Source organism: Brachyhypopomus gauderio, chromosome 4 (assembly GCF_052324685.1).
Source record: "Brachyhypopomus gauderio isolate BG-103 chromosome 4, BGAUD_0.2, whole genome shotgun sequence".
NCBI classification, from domain to species: domain Eukaryota; kingdom Metazoa; phylum Chordata; class Actinopteri; order Gymnotiformes; family Hypopomidae; genus Brachyhypopomus; species Brachyhypopomus gauderio.
In genome coordinates, this window is record NC_135214.1 from 10,052,966 (window position 1) to 10,071,137 (window position 18,172).

Below are 18,172 nucleotides of genomic sequence, written 5' to 3' on the forward strand. Positions count from 1 at the left end.
GGGTATCACCACTGATTTCCCATTTCGATTCAGAAGGTCCCAATTCAAATCGATTTTTGATTCGATCCGATTCAATATCGATTCTTGTAGGGACATTTCAGTTACAATAAAAAGTGTAGTTTGAATGTGAAATGTAATGATACAAGGAACTCTCAAACTTTATTAAAATGTATTAAGATATTAGTGTTTATACTGAACAACAGTTACATTCTTTTTTTAATATCAATTAATGCACACTCTTCCACATAGCTCCAGCGTCGCAACCGGCGTGAGGGTCCGCGCACCGAAAACGACGTAATCGCGGTGGCTCCGCTCGTGCACTGTCGCTTCACGAGGTCGTGCACCTCTCGAATTTTTTTTGCGCGCGCCGCGCTTCAGCGCAATGAACAAAGTCATGTTTGCAGCGTTCATACACCTTTACAAGGTGGAATTAAAGCACTTCGGTTATTTTTTGGCACGGGGAGAACTTGTAGAGTTTCATCGCAAATGCCTTCTCTAGTGGTGTTTGTTTGGGTTCTGGCGTTTTTTGAATATCAGGATATATTCAGGTGTCGCGTTAAATGATTTCTCAGATTTGTGGTATTCCCACAATATTTCACGTCCATGCTGCACAGTTTACACATGGCTGTGCTTTTATCCAACTCTTCCCTACCATCATGGTTTCTGAATCCAAAATGTAACCATACATCTGCAGGGTTGCCAACTTTTCAAGATCGCTTGGAGTGAGATTTGAACCTGGAGGGGGTGGCGGTGTAAAATGATTTTTAAGATTTAATATTATAGATTAAGTATTATATCGCGATCAATCGCTCGCCAGTGGTTGGCGCCAGAGCGAACTAGTAACTCATTGAATCATAGATGTGGATCAGAGGTAAATTTTTTTACTCTTGCTGCAGCCATGCTTAACTGATCACCCCAGCTAAGTAGCGGTGCTCGAGAAAAAAAAAAGATGATCTCGCGAGATAAAACGCGAGACGTTAAAACGGTACGCATATGCGGGGAAAATTGGCTAATTCTAAAGATCGATCTCAGGTTTCATAAATCAATATCGAATAATTCAAATGAAGAGCGATTTGAATCGAAAGATCGATTTTTTAAACACACCCCTATTGGTTTAACTGGTGAAAATAAACAAGTGAGAAGGGTATATATTTGGTTTTTATTAAGTTGCCTAATAAATCTGCACAGTAATAGTTCTGCACAAACAGATATCCTCCTCAGATAGCCAAATAAAAAATAAATAAATAAATAAAAACCCACTCCAACTTCCAATAATATTAAGCTTTGATATTTATGAATCTTTTGGGTTGATTGAGAACATAGTTGTTGTTCAATAATAAACAGAATCCTCTCAAATACAACTTGCCTAATAATTCTGCACACATTGTATAGCTACCAGAACATGCAAACAGCACCAAAGGGCAGTCAGTGAGTGAACCAGTTTGGGTGGTCCAGCCAAAGGAAGAATTATTTGTAAATTTCAACAGGAAAATCTTATACTGGCTCCACTGAGTCAGGCTCTGCTTTTTGGTGAAAGGTCTATTTAGAATAAGCCAACATCAACTGACATTCACCCTGCCCAGAAATTGAGTCACTGCCTCTCATTTAATTTACTGTTTTTTCTTGACTGTCTTTTCTGACTGGTGAAACACCAATCACTTCTTCCATGAACCACCATGAATGGAACAATCCATTTCTACATCTGCAATGATGCATTAACTGTGATGCGGAGTAAGTGTAAAGTGCAAAAGCAAATGTGCAGTCACTTACATACAAGGAGATAATGATGAAAGAGAGAGTACAGGCTCTAACCTTGACCCTGACCCTAACCCAACCCTAAACCTAACCCTGAGAACCTGAGAATGTTAAGATACCTCTATAAGGTCAGTGGTCTTAAGACTCAACTTACTGTCTTCAGTTTATTTCAGGAAAGGGGTGACTCCAAACATCTACCATATGTATAATTTCAGTGTGACATAAATGAACAAGGACCTGCATTGAACAGACCAATCACAGAGTGCAAAGTAGCTTGCACTGTTTCTACTCTGTTCAAAGACTGCCCGGGTCTGAACAGCTGGAGGTCATTTACATTTTTAAACTCAAACAAGTACAGAAATTTCAACATCCTGTTTAAAAAGAAATTTGCCATTGTGCTTTTGAAAGGGTACATACATACACTATAGCAGCAGTCCCCAACCTTTTTTGCGCCACAGACCGGTTACATCAGACAATATTTTCACGGCACGGCCTTTAAAGTGTGGGGGGTAAATACAACAAAATAAAATGATACGGCATAAAAACAAATATAAACCGCATAAAAATAAAACACACACCGACCGATGTAATTGGGAGAGAATCCCAAAAATTTTCAAAATAAAACATCACTCAGACTTTGTTCGTCGATAAAATATATATATATATATATTTTTGCCTGTGTGGTCCGTAACAAATGACCCATGGACTGGTACCGGTCCGCGGCCGGGTGGTTGGTAACTGCTGCACTATAGGATCAGAAAGTAAATCACTTCATACTCAGTGTACTGTTTAAACTGGGCAAAGAAAACCCCCTCAGACATTTGCAGTGTTTAACAGGAAAGAGTTTGAGCAGTGACACATCTCAGCTGCTGCACAAGGTCTTATAGAAGAGCCATGTTACAGTTCCAGGCTTAATCTGTGACTCATCTTTCCACAGAAAAAGTTTCTCCTAACATGGTGGGGGTTTAATTTACATAAATTTAATAAACATTTACAATAACCCTTTAATAAACAATATATATACAATAAAACAAAATAATAAAGGGTTTATTACACTTTTAACACATGCATACCATGCTACTTGCATGTACTGTGTTGTTCCATGCATGAAAATAGCAACATGTGCATCATGAGATCTGAGTAGTAACATACAAGAGCCAGGCGTCACCTGGGCTGTGGGCCTGCAGGGTTTTCAGGTACATTCAGGTATTTTGAGGGAATTTAATTATTTACTGTGCTGCAATTATTGCAATAAAAGGATTTCTCATATAAAATGGTGTTACCGTCCAAAGAACACCATACTGATGCACACAAAGAAAGCATCTACGTATTCCAGTTTGAGTTTTCAGCTGACATCTGTGATGAGCTACACAATGTACAAAAACTAATGTTTTTTTGTGTTCTACCCTGTCACATTTTCCATTGAGATGTAGGTGTCACTTTCTGAGTGATGCCTTTGTGAAGGACCCCTGCTCTTACTGACCTCAGGCTGGGCTGGAAGGGCCTGACCCTAGGACACAGTCGAGAGACGAGAGGGGCCCCCATAACAAACACTGCTCGCCCGTTCAACACGAACAGTGCTCACCTGTTCCATTTGTATATAGACTTTTTTCTTTTTTACTTAAAGGCTATAATACTGCTAACAACAATTTGCTATACTATAAAATGTTTAAAGTATGACATAAAATGTTGTTTCATAATGGCTTTGCTGTTACCTGTTAAATAAGCATCACATTTGTGATTTCATTCATTATCCACATTTGATCCTCCATACCAGCATCATTTTGATTTTCTGTTATACCGCATGTATTAATTGGCTCAGTGAGGCGCCTACAGAGTAAAAAATTGTTACAAGGATTTTTTCCTGTCCTAGTATAAAACACATTAGACTTAGAATTCACTACCATAAAAGATTCTCAGTTAACGTAATTAACACTTTATTTGCCAAACATCAACCATAGCACTGAATCATGGTCATCCACTCAATCATAATACTGAATCAAGGTGATCCACCAAAGGTGATTTAACATCTCCAGCAGAAAGCAAATGTGGCTATTTATTTTATAATCAAACCTGTGAGATTACTTTCCAGATAGGATAGTAGGATGTAGGATCCTCTGCATAACCACTCAAAAATGGTCAAGTCAGAGTAAAGATTGTGACTTTCAATGTTGACTTAAATGAGGGATGGTGAGAGCAATAGTATTCACTGCTGAGTTAAGTAACAGCATGGTCCAAAAGAGTCAGCCAATATATCTGCTCCTACACTAGTCTTTAACATATGAATACGAGTGAGTTTATGGACGGGTTCACACTGTTGCTTGAAAGTATGTGAGTTCCTTGAATAGATATTTCTGCTGTTTTTCCATGATTGTCATTTTATCACCACCAGTTTTTGTATATGAAAGCGTAAAGCATAAAGATCAATAATACTGAGAGGAAAGGGGACGTTTGAGGATGTCAGGAAGAAGGTGGTGGTGACAGCCCATCAGTCTGGGGAAAAGCTACAAGACCATCTCCAAAAGAGTCCAGCTCCATCCACTGTAAGACAAAGTATTTACAAATGGAGGGCACTCAGCATCACAGCAACTCTGCCCAGAAGTGGATAGCCATCAAAACTTACACCAAGAAGCACCAGAAGAATAATAATTCAGGTAAGGTAAGGTCCATCTCACACATCATCTCCAGAGTTGCAGATTTTTCTGACAGAATCTGGGATAAATGTACATGCGTCTACAATCAGGCGAAAAATCAGACATGACACTCTCCCATGAGTTGCTAGAAGGAACCCTCTGCTCTCAAGAAAGAACAAAGTTGCCCATTTAAACTTTTCCAGAGAGCACTTGGACAAACCAGAGGCTTTCTTGGAGTCCATTCTCTGGACAGACGAGTCAAAAATTGAATTATTTGGCTACAATCACAGGTGCCATGTTTGGAGAAAAGTCAACACTGTTTAAAGAGAAGAACCTCCTCAGTGAAGCATGGTGGTGCAAATGTGAAGGTCTGGGCCTGCAGTTCTGCCTCTGGACCTGGACGACTTCACATTATCCAAGAACCATCAATTCCCAGGACCATCAACAAATTCTTGACCAGAATCTCCTGCCATTGCTCACAGAGTATACATACATATATATGTGTGTCTAATTTACACATTAAAACTTGGTAATTTCATGACAAGTTTAATACACACACACACACAGACTGCAGACTGCACACCAGAAGCTGTGCTGTATTCAACCACAAGACGACTTCTGAACTCAAACTGTACATTATAGCCACATTATATGAAATCTAATTCATGACTCAACTCATTAAAGCAATGCTTATATTGTAGTCCCCTAATACAATTAACTGAGCAAGGTATAAACACTTTAAAGTTAACATATGAATAGAAAAACAACTTTCAGTTAAAAGTCTTATAAATTATGCTTGGTTAATTTTCTATTAAAACAATCCTGTGTTTGAGAAAATCACTATATATATATAAAAAATAAAAAAAAGATTCTACAGTATAAGCGAAGTGTTTCCTGACTCCTGCGATATGTGAAACTGAAACACACATGCTCACATTATAATACTGTTCTGAGCACAGAGGGAATATTTCTGCCATTACATGAATCGTGATTGTTTCTCCATTTTAAGAACATATGAAGCTTGACACCAAATCAGTTTCTTGTGTGCGCTGTGGGTAAGATTACTGAGTACTATGGATCCAGGTTTTTGCCTCTGAATGAGACATAGTTACACAAGAGGGAAAGATCAATTGACATATTGCAGACTTGAGAAAATTAGACCAGGTCCAGGTCTGTGTGTGTTACACATCTCAGCTACTGGAAGTTGCCGTTTGCCAGTTCACATGTGCCACAATTACAGAGTTGGGGTTAGTACTAGTACCAGTGGTATACAAGGGGCCTTTAGTTTTAACATGAAGTCTGTACATGGTTCATCTTCAGAAAATCTGAGAATAATTAAACAATGTGGAAAACACATGCTACCAAAGGTCATCCAGTTTTAATATGAATTACTCAAATTGTTGAACTGAGGTTCCAGTATTGCTGTACTGAAGAAACCTCTACTTTAGAAATTTAAGACATTCCATTACAAAGTGGACTTTATAATGAATGATCTCAGTAAATGTTAAAGGTCTCTTATGACACAGGTGTCCGAATAAAGCAGTGTACAACATTTTTTTTTTGTTTAGAGCAAATTTTGCAGTCATGTGGTCATCCCATGAAACATGTTTGCACCATAATGATGAGTCTTTAAGAAGAACTGAATCGAATCTATATGGAACAAGAAATTACAAACTTATTTTACCTTTATTGTCTAAATGTCACAAACAAAAACTGTATGGTAAGGCTGCACAACACGCGTCATTAAAATAAGTAATTATTTTCAAGAAACATACAGGGTGAGGAGGTCCATCTTGAGTCTGGACGCACCATTTTCTCTCTAGGAGAGAGAATCTTGAATGTCAGTCTCAGCCAAGAACAGGAAGAACATTCTTGTTGTCCATAAGACATACTAGCTGAGTGAGCAGGGAGAGGTTCTTTATCAGTTCTCAAGAAAGGCCACGTAGTCAGTGAGTCTGGCCAGCTGCTGCTCGTTTGGAACCAGAGTGAGCGGGGGTGGATCTGTGGGGAGAGGGGCAGGGAGAGACACTGAGAACACGAGAAGTCCTTCAATGTTCCTCCTTCTGAACCTGATCAGAAAACTGAACAACAAAGACTTGCGCCAAAAGCCTTCTATTTATGACCATTAAACAGTCCCATTATACAACACTGTTAATTACTAATATGACCATATAACAGTCCAATTATACAACAATGTTAATTACTAAAAAAGTAATCAAACCCAAGACAAAGTGAAAACGTGCAAGATGAACTGAGTACAACAGAATACGGAACCCCAAACCAGAGATTATAAATCAGCAAGTTGTCCAGATAAGTGTCAGGAAATAAGCCTTTTTTAGGGTGATTGGGGGGGCTGTTCTGGAACATTTCAGCAGAATGATTCAGACAAGGGAAAATTGTCAAGTTTACACCATATGGAAAGACTGCCCCCACCTGGTTTCTGTGGCATTATCATCCGGGTGTTGGGATCTGCCTGCCACCCATGACTGACCACACCTACAGAAAATAGAAGGATTTATCCTTGCTTTTAAACAGAACATGCATGTAGACCTTTTAGAAGAAATCAATTTTATAATCAAATGTCTAAATAAGCAAATGTCCATCTTTAACAGAAGAATGGGAGAAACATTTTCAAGTTGTTCATTGAAATGTATCCTGGTTGTCCATGGTGCAAACCAAATGTACAACAAAAAAAACGTTTGAACTTATTTGGGGTTTTTGCATTAAAATGCAAAGATGGCAGAGAAACAATGATGCCAATGGATAAAAAAAAAGCATATGAGAGAAAGGGGACTACACAGATGGGAAAGAGACAGAAAGACATAAATTCAAACATCTGTATCCACTCTGTTTCAGCCCATTGTGATTTTCTACTGGGATGGCTTTGAACTGAAATGATCAGAAACAGATGCCAACTTACAAATACCTTATGCCACATATTAAAACAGGAATCAGAAGGGTGACTTAGTTCTGATGGGGGAGAAATGGTCTGCGTACATAAAGAGCTCAAGATGGAAGAGGAGCACTGAGACGCAGCATCTTACCCCTCACAGCCTCTTCAACTGAGTATCCCACACAGGAGGCAAAGTCCTCAACACTGATGGACGTGTACGCTTGGGCCACAAGGCCATACGCCCTCCTACGGGTGGAGTCTGACGCAGAGACACAGGGCACTTTAAAGATACAGTCCATGAAGGGCAGAACATGTCACATGTTCTGGTTCATGGAAATTAACTGTACATGAAGAAAATACAGGTTGCTCATTTTCAGCTGAGTGCATTAATTTATATTTATGATTATATCTTTTTTTTTTACATTTTAAATTTACATCTTAATGAATAATGATATTCATTAAGAACCTTCATGGCCACTGTGATTTGCTTTACTTCTTTAGATGGAAGTAAAGAGATGCAGCCCAGTTTGTGTGTGTGTGTGTGTGTGTGTGTGTGTGTGTGTGTGTGTGTGTGTGTGTGTGTGTGTGAGAGAGAGAGAGAGAGATACAAATTAGTTTGTAACATACATGTATATATGTAACGTGTTATCCAAGCACAGAGCAGTCACAAAGAGCCATAACAGGACCAGTCTAGAACCCAACAAGGCCACAACAGGACCGTAAGAGGAGCAGTCTAGAACCCAACAAGGCCATAACAGGACCTTATGTGTGGCCCATCTAAAACTAGGTGTGCCATGAGTGCTTTATTCCAGCAAGCGGCACTGTTCTAAAATGCTAAAGCATTTCACAACACAGATATATATATAGCCTTGATGCAAACTACAAAAGCTACCAAGTTTGAACTAGAGTTCATCACCATCAATGAAGTCTAAATGTGTTGTAAATTAGTGCATTTTACTCTGTCTGCTACCTCTCGGGGTAAAACCCTAACATGACTCACTGCTGACAGCCAGTACTGTTGGTTTTAGTGTCCTGGACATTATAACCATAGCAACAGTCTGTTTATGAACAGCTGCAAAGACAACCATGTAAATTGTTGAGGGAATGTAGTGGGGGGAAAGAGAAAAGCAGAGGAGAGCAAACTAAAAAATTTGTTTTCTGACCCATGTTGGTGAATACCAATCAGGATGGACTCATGTTGGTGAATAACAGTATGTTGACCTCTACACTAAACAGCTGCTGCATGACTTTTCAAAGGGCGAATGACTAGTAGTGTGAAGGTCTAGTGTATCTGGCAGATATTTGAGTGAACGCGTTCTGTCCCATTAGAGTAGTGTGCTCTGCTCTGTGCTCTGCTCTGCTAAGGTCATAAGCAGCTCCATCCAAGGAGTGTGTTTAAAAACATTGGCTTGTGATTATTTTAGCAACAGTCAAGCAGAATGATTGAGTGCTGGCCAACTAGAGACCCAGGAACAGGCAGTTCACTCTCCACTTTAACTAGCAACAGGAGTTGCTGAGCAAGGCAGTGGAGAATGTGGGGGAGGATCCAGAAAGCAGAGCTCCTCCCCCGTGAGCTATAGTGGTATACTAACCCTAGGTCTCCTAGCTACGTCTTAAAAATATCTTGCTGTCTTTCATTAGCAAAAAAAAGCTAAACTTGTACTTTTTGAAGACCAGCAAACTGGTGATTAGTAAATAACTTCTTAACCAGATACAAAATGTGTTAAATGGACATCAAATGTAATGTGGTAGGATAACTGATGACATCAGCCAAAAAGTAGTTATGACGACCTCTGAAATACTTTATTTCAGCATGCTGCACTCACTTTATTGTTCACACATCCCAACGATGCTTTCCTTTCATTTCTGGTATTAAGACAGCGCAACATCATCAGAATGACCTATAGTGAAAATTAACCAATCAACCAAAAATACAAAAGTAGAAAAAATCTGCACAGCAGCAGCCACCATTTGCCAGCCTACACACACTAGCATGTTGACAAGTCATTAACAAACTACACACACTGCCCACTGCCATGTTGACAGCCATTAACAAACTACTTGCAATTATTTTGCTATAGTGCTTTTCTGATTTGAGTGTTGTCCTTCACATTACATGAGCCATGAGCTCACTCACTATTACTAGAACATTTTACTCTAGTGTTTATGTCCGTTTCCATCCCCTTCTGCATCTGCATATTCCCCACTGTCGTCTGCTCCAAAGTCCATTTTAGATAACAATGCTTCAACATGTTCCGTAGATAAAGTAAAATGGTCCATTTTCTCAAACCCAGGTTCAGGCCTCTCCTCAGCTAGGGAAATCTTAGCTGCATCCTTAGTCTGTTCAATCAGGCTCTTGGAGGACTGTAGGAATTCTGCTGCACTGCTCTGCTCTAGAGCTCGAACCGCTGTGTCAGTGAGCTCTGTGGTTGCCTGAAGCCGGTCTCCATAACACCTGGCCAGCCTACGCAAGGCCGCTACCTTCTCATCCTGCGCTTTGCCAATACGCTCCAAGAGGACATTCTTCCGGTCCTCCAGTGCTGCATACAGGGAGTCGAAACGTTCCCCCAGTCTTTGCTTGGCACGGTGAGCGTTGTCCTGAACAGCTTTGCAGACCTCCTCCATCTGGGTCAGCAGTGCCTGCAATCTGCCATTTCCTGCCACCAGAGAGTCGATTGCATTGCTCAGCTCTCCCTTCTGGGCCTCATAAACACTTCCCAGCGGTGACACTTCACAGTCCTTGTGCTGACCAAATATTTTACACAAGGAGCAAGTTGGAACCTGGTGGGACACGCAATAGATGTTGACTCGTTCATCTTCGTGCACCTCACACAGAGGTTCAGTGGAGCCTGCAGCTTTGAGAGGAGCTTCTGGAGTCCTACCACTGCCTTCCTGCTGCTGTTTGTAGATGTCAATGATATTCTCTACTAGTAGGTTTCTCTGAAGTCCATGAACGCCATGACGATCAAGAACAACCTCAAAGCGGCAGGTGGGACACCTGAAGACACCGCCCGAGAACCGGTATGGATTTCGAGAGTCATACAGGTCACTCGCACATCCACGGCACAAATTATGCTGACAGGGCAGGATCACCACAGGTTTGGTGAACATTTCTAGACAGATTGGACAACTAAGCTGTTTTTCTAGACTCTCCATGGAGCCAGCTGACCCAATCAGAGAGCCAGTCCTCTGGATTTCCATTTCGGTGGCGTCTACAGTGCAGTTGCGACACTACGGCGTACACAGGTCCGTCCAGTCGTGGGTCCTGCTGGGGGCACAGCGGCCCAGGGTTTTATACAAGCCTCTTTCTGCTGGTGACACTGCCCTGATCCAACCAATCAGGGCAGAGATTCAGCTTGTTTTCAAGTTTATTTTCGGAGAAGCCACCCCCCCCAATCAGCCTGCACGTGTCACAAAGTACGTCCTGTCTCTCCCTGAGGGGCCTCACAGTGATAAACCATTTGTGCAATGACAAATATGGCCCATATGCCAGTCATAAGACTTGATTAAATTACAAAACAACTCCAAACCAGATAATTAAGAAAGTTCAATGTGTTACCTATTGTGGTGAAAGAATTGCTCTATTTGAAACATATGGATTAAAATAGACAAGATTTTAAAAAATACTCCACAAGTAAACAAACTACTTAAATGCATGCAAGTTTGAGTAAAATAATTTTTTTCATGATTTGGTTCTCATGTTTATCTTACTTAACCTATTTCTCAATCGTTAAGATGATCATTTGATGAACTGCACATACTGAACACAGCCATACGAGGAACAGTTTATATTTAACTTCTTTCCTCGGTTTGGGTGAGGTGTAGGCACATGGGGATCAAGTAATACTCAGATCAGTTTAGAGGTCATCACCTTCTCTAAAACACTGGTGCCCCCTGCTGGTACCACTGCATTTACCACAGCTTTGTAAAATCACACAAAGTAAAATCTTCATTTTTTTCCCCCCACAATATTTACCTTTTCTCACACACACACAAGCATTTTCATTTTTGAGCGTACTGATAATGAAACCACAAGTCTGTATCTCAGAAAATGAGAATGTCTTTTTTTTAAGGATGTTTAATAAAGAAATGTCTACATACTGAAAAGCAGTCTGTACAGTATATAAATTATATAGAGTCAGTACAGTCTGTACAGTATATAAATTATAGAGTCAGTACTGTATATACAGTCTGTACAGTATATAAACTCAATATTCGGTTAGGGCTCCTTCTGCATGAATTACTGTATCAATGCAGTGTGGCATGGTAGCGATCAACCTGGGGCACTCAAACTGTTAGACACCCAGACTGAGTCCAGGTTGTTTTGATAACTGCCTTCAGCTCATCTAAATTATTGGGTCTGGTGTCATCTTCCTCTTGTTTATTGAGATGCACCTGTATATAGATCAATCAGCTGCCACACAAATTCCCTTCAAACTGCCTTCATCCCTAATGGAAAAGACCCAGCAGCTCACCTGCACCACTCTCAGCTTGTTAACCCCAAGTGCGAGTGTGTGTGATGTTTGAAAGAGCAGAAACACTGCAGGTCCCCAGGTAACATCACTGCTAATATCCAGGTTGAGTCAAGTTGAGGTAGGTTTTAAGTTACAGTTGTGATCAAATTTATTCAACCCCCACTGAAATAAAGTGTTTTGGCCAGTTTGACATTGATTTTGATCATTTCAGTCATCTTATTTACAATTATATCAAAGAGGCACTTATAAATTAGACAAACATAACATAATATTTATGATGGAATAACCACAAATGTCTTTACTGTGCTCACATCATTATCAGTTTTATTCAACCCCCTAGTGACATTATTTTTTAGTACTTAGTACAACATCCTTTTCCAGTTATGACAGCTTTCAAGCGTGAAGCATAGCTTGACACAAGTGTCTTGCAGCGACCTATGGGTATCTTAGCCCATTCTTCATGGGCAAAAGCCTCCAGTTCAGTCACATTCTTAGGCTTGCGCACTGCAACTGCCTTCTTTAGGTCCCACCAGAGGTTCTCAATTGGATATAAGTCTGGTGATTGCGATGGCCACTCTAGAATGTTCCAGCCTTTCATGTTCAACCATGCTCTAGTGGACTTGGATGTGTGCTTCGGATCATTGTCCTGTTGGAAGGTCCAACGTCTCCCAAGCCGCAGGTTTGTGACTGACTCCATCACATTTTCCTCCAAGATCTCCTGGTACTGAAGGGAATTCATGGTACCCTGCACACGTTGAAGCTTTCCTGTACCATTAGAAGCAAAACAGCCCCAAAGCATAATTGACCCCCCGCCATGCTTCACAGTAGGCAAGGTGTTCTTTTGTTCATAAGCCTGGTTCTTCCTTCTCCAAACATAGCGCTGGTCCATTGTCCCAAACAGTTCTAATTTAGTTTCATCTGACCACAGTACACTGTTGTGGCTTTGTCCACATGACTTTTGGCATACTGCAGTCGACTTTTCTTGTTCTTTGGAGTCAGCAAGGGGGTGCGTCTGGGCGTTCTGGCATGGAGGTCTTCGTTATGCAGTGCGCGCCTTATTGTCTGAGCTGAAACTTCAGTGCCCACATCTGACAGGTCTTTTTTCAGTTCCTTAGCAGTCACGCGGGGATTTTTCTCCACATTACGCTTCAGGTAGCGCACAGCAGTCGCGGTCAGGATCTTCTTTCTGCCACGACCAGGTAACGTTTCCACTGTGCCCTTTAACTTGAACTTGCGAATGATACTTCCGATAGTGTCTCTTGGAATATTTAACAACTTCGCAATCTTTTTATATCCATTGCCATTCTTGTGAAGAGCAATAACCTCTTCTCTTGTCTTCTGGGACCATTCTCTTGCCTTCACCATGCTTGTAAACACACCAGTAGATGTCTAGAAGGAGCTGAGTATCACAGTCCTTTTAAATCTGCCTAATTGGTGCTTATCATGCTTGATTGCTGCTCGTTGACATCCACAGATGTTTTCAATACCTGATGGAAAACACTGGAATGAACCTCTGTTCTTAGGAGTGGTAGTCGTAAAGGGGTTGAATAATTGTGTCAATGAAGAAATCACAAAAAGGCCATTTAATACTTTATGACAAAAAAAATTGATGCTATCTTAGTTGCATTTAGTTCTTTAACAAGTCCTTGTAAGATTTCATTATGAACACAATTACAAATGTGCACTGAATTCCATAAAACCCTTCGCAGCATTGGGGGTTGAATAAATTTGATCACAACTGTAGCTTCTTTGCACCCTGTTCTTCAATAGTCCACCAAGCAAAAACATGCAGCCAACAGTGTCATCTAGGCATCGTCCTGTTACCTCTGATGAGAGTCTAGAGCAGGGGTGCCCACAGTTTTCAGCTTGCGAGCTACTTATAAGATGACCAAGTCAGAAAGATCTACCGGGGTGGCGGCGAACGTAATTTGTTGAGTGGATTGCAGATTGGCTACCGTGAATGTCAATCAAAATACAACCGTCAGTGCAGATGTGCGATTCATCTACTACTATTTTATGTGACGCGATCTACGCACATTCCTTCGCGATCGACCGACACTTCCTTCGCGATCGACCGGTCGATCGCGATCGACGTAATGAGCACCCCTGGTCTAGAGCATAGATGTCAAACTCTGGTCCACGGTGTAATTATATTTGGCCCACGAGACAATACCAAATAACTACTAGAACTTGCCCACCGTATTATACAGTGCATTTGTCGCCAATTCTCCAAATCCCAGAATGCTCTGCTGATGTTTTGGCATGTCAATCAGGACAGGACCCTTAAATAAACCTCCTCTGTTGACAGTAGTCATAGCAATCTGTGTGTAGTATTAGGATTAGCTTGTTCCATATTCAGTGTTTATGCAAAACTTGTCTGGGTCCATATAAAAAGTGTCATTGTTATATCTGGAGGAAGATGTTTTTCAATAAATATCAAATGCTGGCCTGTGATTTTGGCGAGGTTTTAAATGTTGGTCCACTATGTAGTTTGATAGCCCTGGTCTAGAGGATGACCAATGAAAACTATGGTAAGTGATGAGCTATGGTCTCTGACAAATGGACAAAAAAGTAGAAGAGCCTAATAGAGTGGAGAGAGTAGACAGTGTTGAACTGGATGATGAAAGCAGTTACAAGGAGATTCCCCTCTACGTCCTCTTAAGATCTCCACAATTTGAGACAGATGAACAATGATGCAAATCAAAATACTAACTGGTCCATTTCATGCTTAAATAATTATAATCTGGAGAATAATCAGCAATAGTGCTGATCATAATGTTTTTTCTCGAAACTGTATTACATTTTTCCTACTCTCTATTATGAGAGGTTCGATCAAAGTATAATCTGTGATGAAATTATAGTATATAGCAGTTTTTATAACAGTGATGAGCTTTGTATACAGTAAATTTGAAATTATTTGCACAAGTCTATTGTGTAAACTGTAAGTGCATAACTGATCCTAAAACTCTTGTGTACCGACTTTGGTCACCAACATTTCACATTTACCAGTTGAAATGGGATGGCATAAAATGTGGTGTCAAAGTACCTCTCAGAGATTCCATTACAGGGAGAATTGTCTCAGACCACTGGTAGCCAGCTATTGTACTATAGACGCCTGGGAAGTCTCGTTGCCAGATATGTTGTCCTACTGCCCAAACTGCTGCCAGTTCTGGGTTTGCCTGGGGGAGTAGAAACAACATTGTTATTTAAATACAAACCAGTGTAGAAATGTCCCAAGCTGCGTGATGCATTACACACAACCAAAGGAGGCTGAGGGTTTATTTGTAAAGAAAGTATCACAGCTATAAATAATATTAAGTTGCAAAATAAATTGTACTTTTAAGATACGGTCCCTTGCAAATTTATTTAAATGCAATAAAAATCCAATAATTTTAACAATTTATGTGTGTGTGTGTGTATGTAAAATACACACACACACAGGTCTCTAATTTCAAACAGCTCCACATGTTCTCGATTGGATGGAGACTGTGCCACTCTAAAACACTGCTCTTGTTGTTCAACTGTTCATGTGCATCTTGGGAACATGGCTTTTCTGAGAGGTGAATGATATCGTTCTAGACTCCCTCCCATACAGCACACCTTCATGTAAAGCTCTTAAAATCATTAACTGGCAAATGTTTCTTCTGATTACAGCCACAGAACTCTGTAGCTCCTTCATAAAATCCCTTTGCACTGTATAGCATGCGACTACCCTGTACAGGACGTCCACACACTTTGTTTCCGTGTAGGCCTAATTGACCTAGCAGTGCTCAAAGGAACATCCACACATTGTGGTATTTTGTAGTTTTCCTACCTGTTCATGTCTAACCATCACGACATTTCTTAAAATACTTTGTAATTTAATTTTCACAGTATGACCAATGGTACTTGAATTAAGGGGGTTTTTGTAATGGTTCACATGTACTGTTTTTTTGTCAGAGAATAATCTCTCCCATGAAACATCACTTCATATTAAGAAATTAAGGGTGACGTTTTTACAAATAAAAAGCATGATCCATACTCATGGGCTGAACTCCTCTGAAAGGTATTATAATACAAACTGGCGCAATGTTCAGTTATAGTTAATTATACAATATTGAGCCAGTCACTCATAAAATCCAGAAAATGTAACATATTTAATAAATAAATAATAAAAGAGCATTTCAAAAGTATATGGAACAAATTGGCAAAAAAATGGACAAACAGAAATATCAAATTTGAAACATATCCCTAATCAAGGCTTCTCTGAGTGAAATTTTGAATATTACCGTTTTAATTGCTTGTGGGATCCGCTTCCAGAGATATCTGGCATTGTTCCTGTGTAAATACAATACGGTACATTAGTTTGGAGTGTGATCAGTGTGGAAGAGAAGGCAGATATGAAGTAGGGCGGTGTGAACACTCACAGGTCATTGTGCAGCAGGTAAAGCGCCAGTAACTGCGAATACACTTGCGGAGTCGCGATGCCACCTGGAGCCTACAAGTTAGTGGTTTTCATTAAACAAAACGTAAAATTGGAAACATTGCAGTTACGACTGAAGATTACCCTTCATCCTTTAAAGCAAAAACATGACATTGTTTTTGGTAATAGAAACAGCCGGTTGTCCCTGCTAGCTTGTGTGTTGCAGTCTCTTTGTTTTCTTCTTACGGTACTTCTGTACTGTCATTAGTAATGTGCTGTTAGCTAACGTCTCTAACTAGCTAGCTTCATACAGCATATCGACACTGTCAACACAGAATAGCCCAACTAGATTAACTAGATTAGCGTTCGTTACGACCATAACCTCTGTAAACAATACAATGGTGTATCAAGGCAGCTAAACAGTTTGCGGTGCTAGCTGGTTAACTACCGATCCAGGCTGTTAAACACTGATAACCAGTTAGCTACCTAGCTAAGACGGACCCGGCAGGAGCACACGGCTAACTAGTTACCTGGACAACCAAACATGTCAAATCAGAGAAAATGGGCAAGCTAGCATAGCTACTTAGCCAGCTAACGCCGAATTACTTAGCTGGCCTACTTCACAAGAATCCCGTCTATATTCCTGTACGCCTGGGTTACCATCAGTTTACCTCCAACTCCTGCGTTTCGCACTGCTCTAGAAGTTTCTGGTAGTTTTCCCCCATCATGACTGCCACTGGCATCTTCAGGGCGCTTCGTGCTCGCGGCTACACGCCAGCGTACTGAAGGCTCGTGCCTGCCGCCAATGGAGGGCGGGGCGTGCGACACTTCTTCCTCACATAGTTTGAAATACTTCCGGGAATACTGACGCCTAAATGAAAATGAAAAACATATTTTCTTAATTACGAAATGGTTGATAATTAAGATTATTGTTTTTATTTAGATACAAATATGAATTTATGTTCGTATATTCGTATAAAATATTACATTAAATGGCACTTTATAGAGGTGTGATATGAGCAGTTGCTGAAAGCTGTTAGGCCTGAGGGATTCCCCTGAGAAAAACCTTCCAAGTTTTTTTTTTATACAAACAAAAGACGCTTGTGTTTGAATATGAATAAATACTGAGTTAATTCACAGTAGGAGATCCTTAATATGTAGCATTTTATATTTGAGTAATTATTTGTATATAAAATGCCAGTCAAAAATGTAGATCTGTGATAAACAAAACACGCTTATTGACTCCACACCAACTGGCTAAAGCAGAAACAAACAAACCAACTGCTAACTACTGGCTCCCATCTGTGTGGTTATGAAGAACCCCAACAAGGCCAAACACCATCCAGCTGCAAACCAGTAACCTGTCTGTCCATAACATAGATACTACTCACAGGAGAAGGGTATTACTGCAGGCTGGAAAACCTCCAAATGGGAGTGGCATAACTCCAAATGGGCGTGGCATAACTCCAAATGGGAGGGACAACTCTCTAGAAGGCAGGGCGGAACTCGGAGAACTTTGAGAAGTTTGGTGGGTTTTCCGGGACATAGGAATGTGTAAACATGCTGTATTAACGAAACCACAGTTATCCTGATGATACAATAAAACTATTGTTCACTTTTATATTGAATTAATTCAACACATAGCCCTGCTTTACAGATCGCGATGTCCATTTTACTTACTAAACGCGTCTAATAGTTCGTGGGTTATATCCTGGTTTAATCCGCATCGTAATCAGTACTCTGTTTAGATTTCACGTTAACTGTTTACATGTTTAGTTTTCGACTAAACTTTAAATTTAATTCCTCATCAAATCCGTCAGCACCGCCGGCGGTGGGGGCCGTCTTCGGGAGGAAGGCAGAATACTAATTTTAAATTCATTTTAATTAATTCAGCTCGTGATCAATGGGTATGCATCAGAAACCAATGATTTATATCATTTATGGACATTAGTCAACAAACGCATTGTCATCAACTTTTTGTATAACAAAAACATTTTATTGAGAAATGGTTCTT

At 40.3% G+C, this 18,172-nt stretch overlaps 2 protein-coding genes across 2 annotated transcripts; both read right to left on the reverse strand.

Annotated features, from left to right (window-relative positions):
* Positions 1-1,140: 1,140 nt before the first annotated feature.
* Positions 1,141-17,005, reverse strand: cops8 (COP9 signalosome subunit 8). Its single transcript, XM_077002094.1, has 7 exons — positions 16,830-17,005; positions 16,163-16,233; positions 16,025-16,073; positions 14,803-14,935; positions 7,433-7,540; positions 6,822-6,884; positions 1,141-6,389 (listed from the first exon to the last, which is right to left on the reverse strand). The coding sequence occupies exons 1-7, from the start codon at positions 16,899-16,901 to the stop codon at positions 6,310-6,312; spliced, it is 576 nt and encodes a 191-aa protein (XP_076858209.1). The 5' UTR covers positions 16,902-17,005; the 3' UTR covers positions 1,141-6,309.
* On the reverse strand, positions 9,059-10,815 carry trim63b (tripartite motif containing 63b). Its single transcript, XM_077002093.1, has one exon. It carries the CDS (start codon positions 10,480-10,482, stop codon positions 9,439-9,441), a length of 1,044 nt encoding a protein of 347 aa, XP_076858208.1. The 5' UTR covers positions 10,483-10,815; the 3' UTR covers positions 9,059-9,438.
* Positions 17,006-18,172: the final 1,167 nt, after the last annotated feature.

Excerpts from the sequence above, each read along its gene's own strand:
- trim63b (XM_077002093.1), bottom strand. The coding sequence starts at position 10,482 with ATGGAAATCCAGAGGACTGGCTCTCTGATTGGGTCAGCTGGCTCCATG.
- cops8 (XM_077002094.1), bottom strand. The coding sequence starts at position 16,901 with ATGCCAGTGGCAGTCATGATGGGGGAAAACTACCAGAAACTTCTAGAG. Across the intron at positions 16,074-16,162 it reads TACCTGCTGCACAATGACCT|GAACAATGCCAGATATCTCT; the intron begins GTGAGTGTTCAC and ends GTATTTACACAG. Across the intron at positions 14,936-16,024 it reads TCCCACAAGCAATTAAAACG|GCAAACCCAGAACTGGCAGC; the intron begins GTAATATTCAAA and ends CTACTCCCCCAG.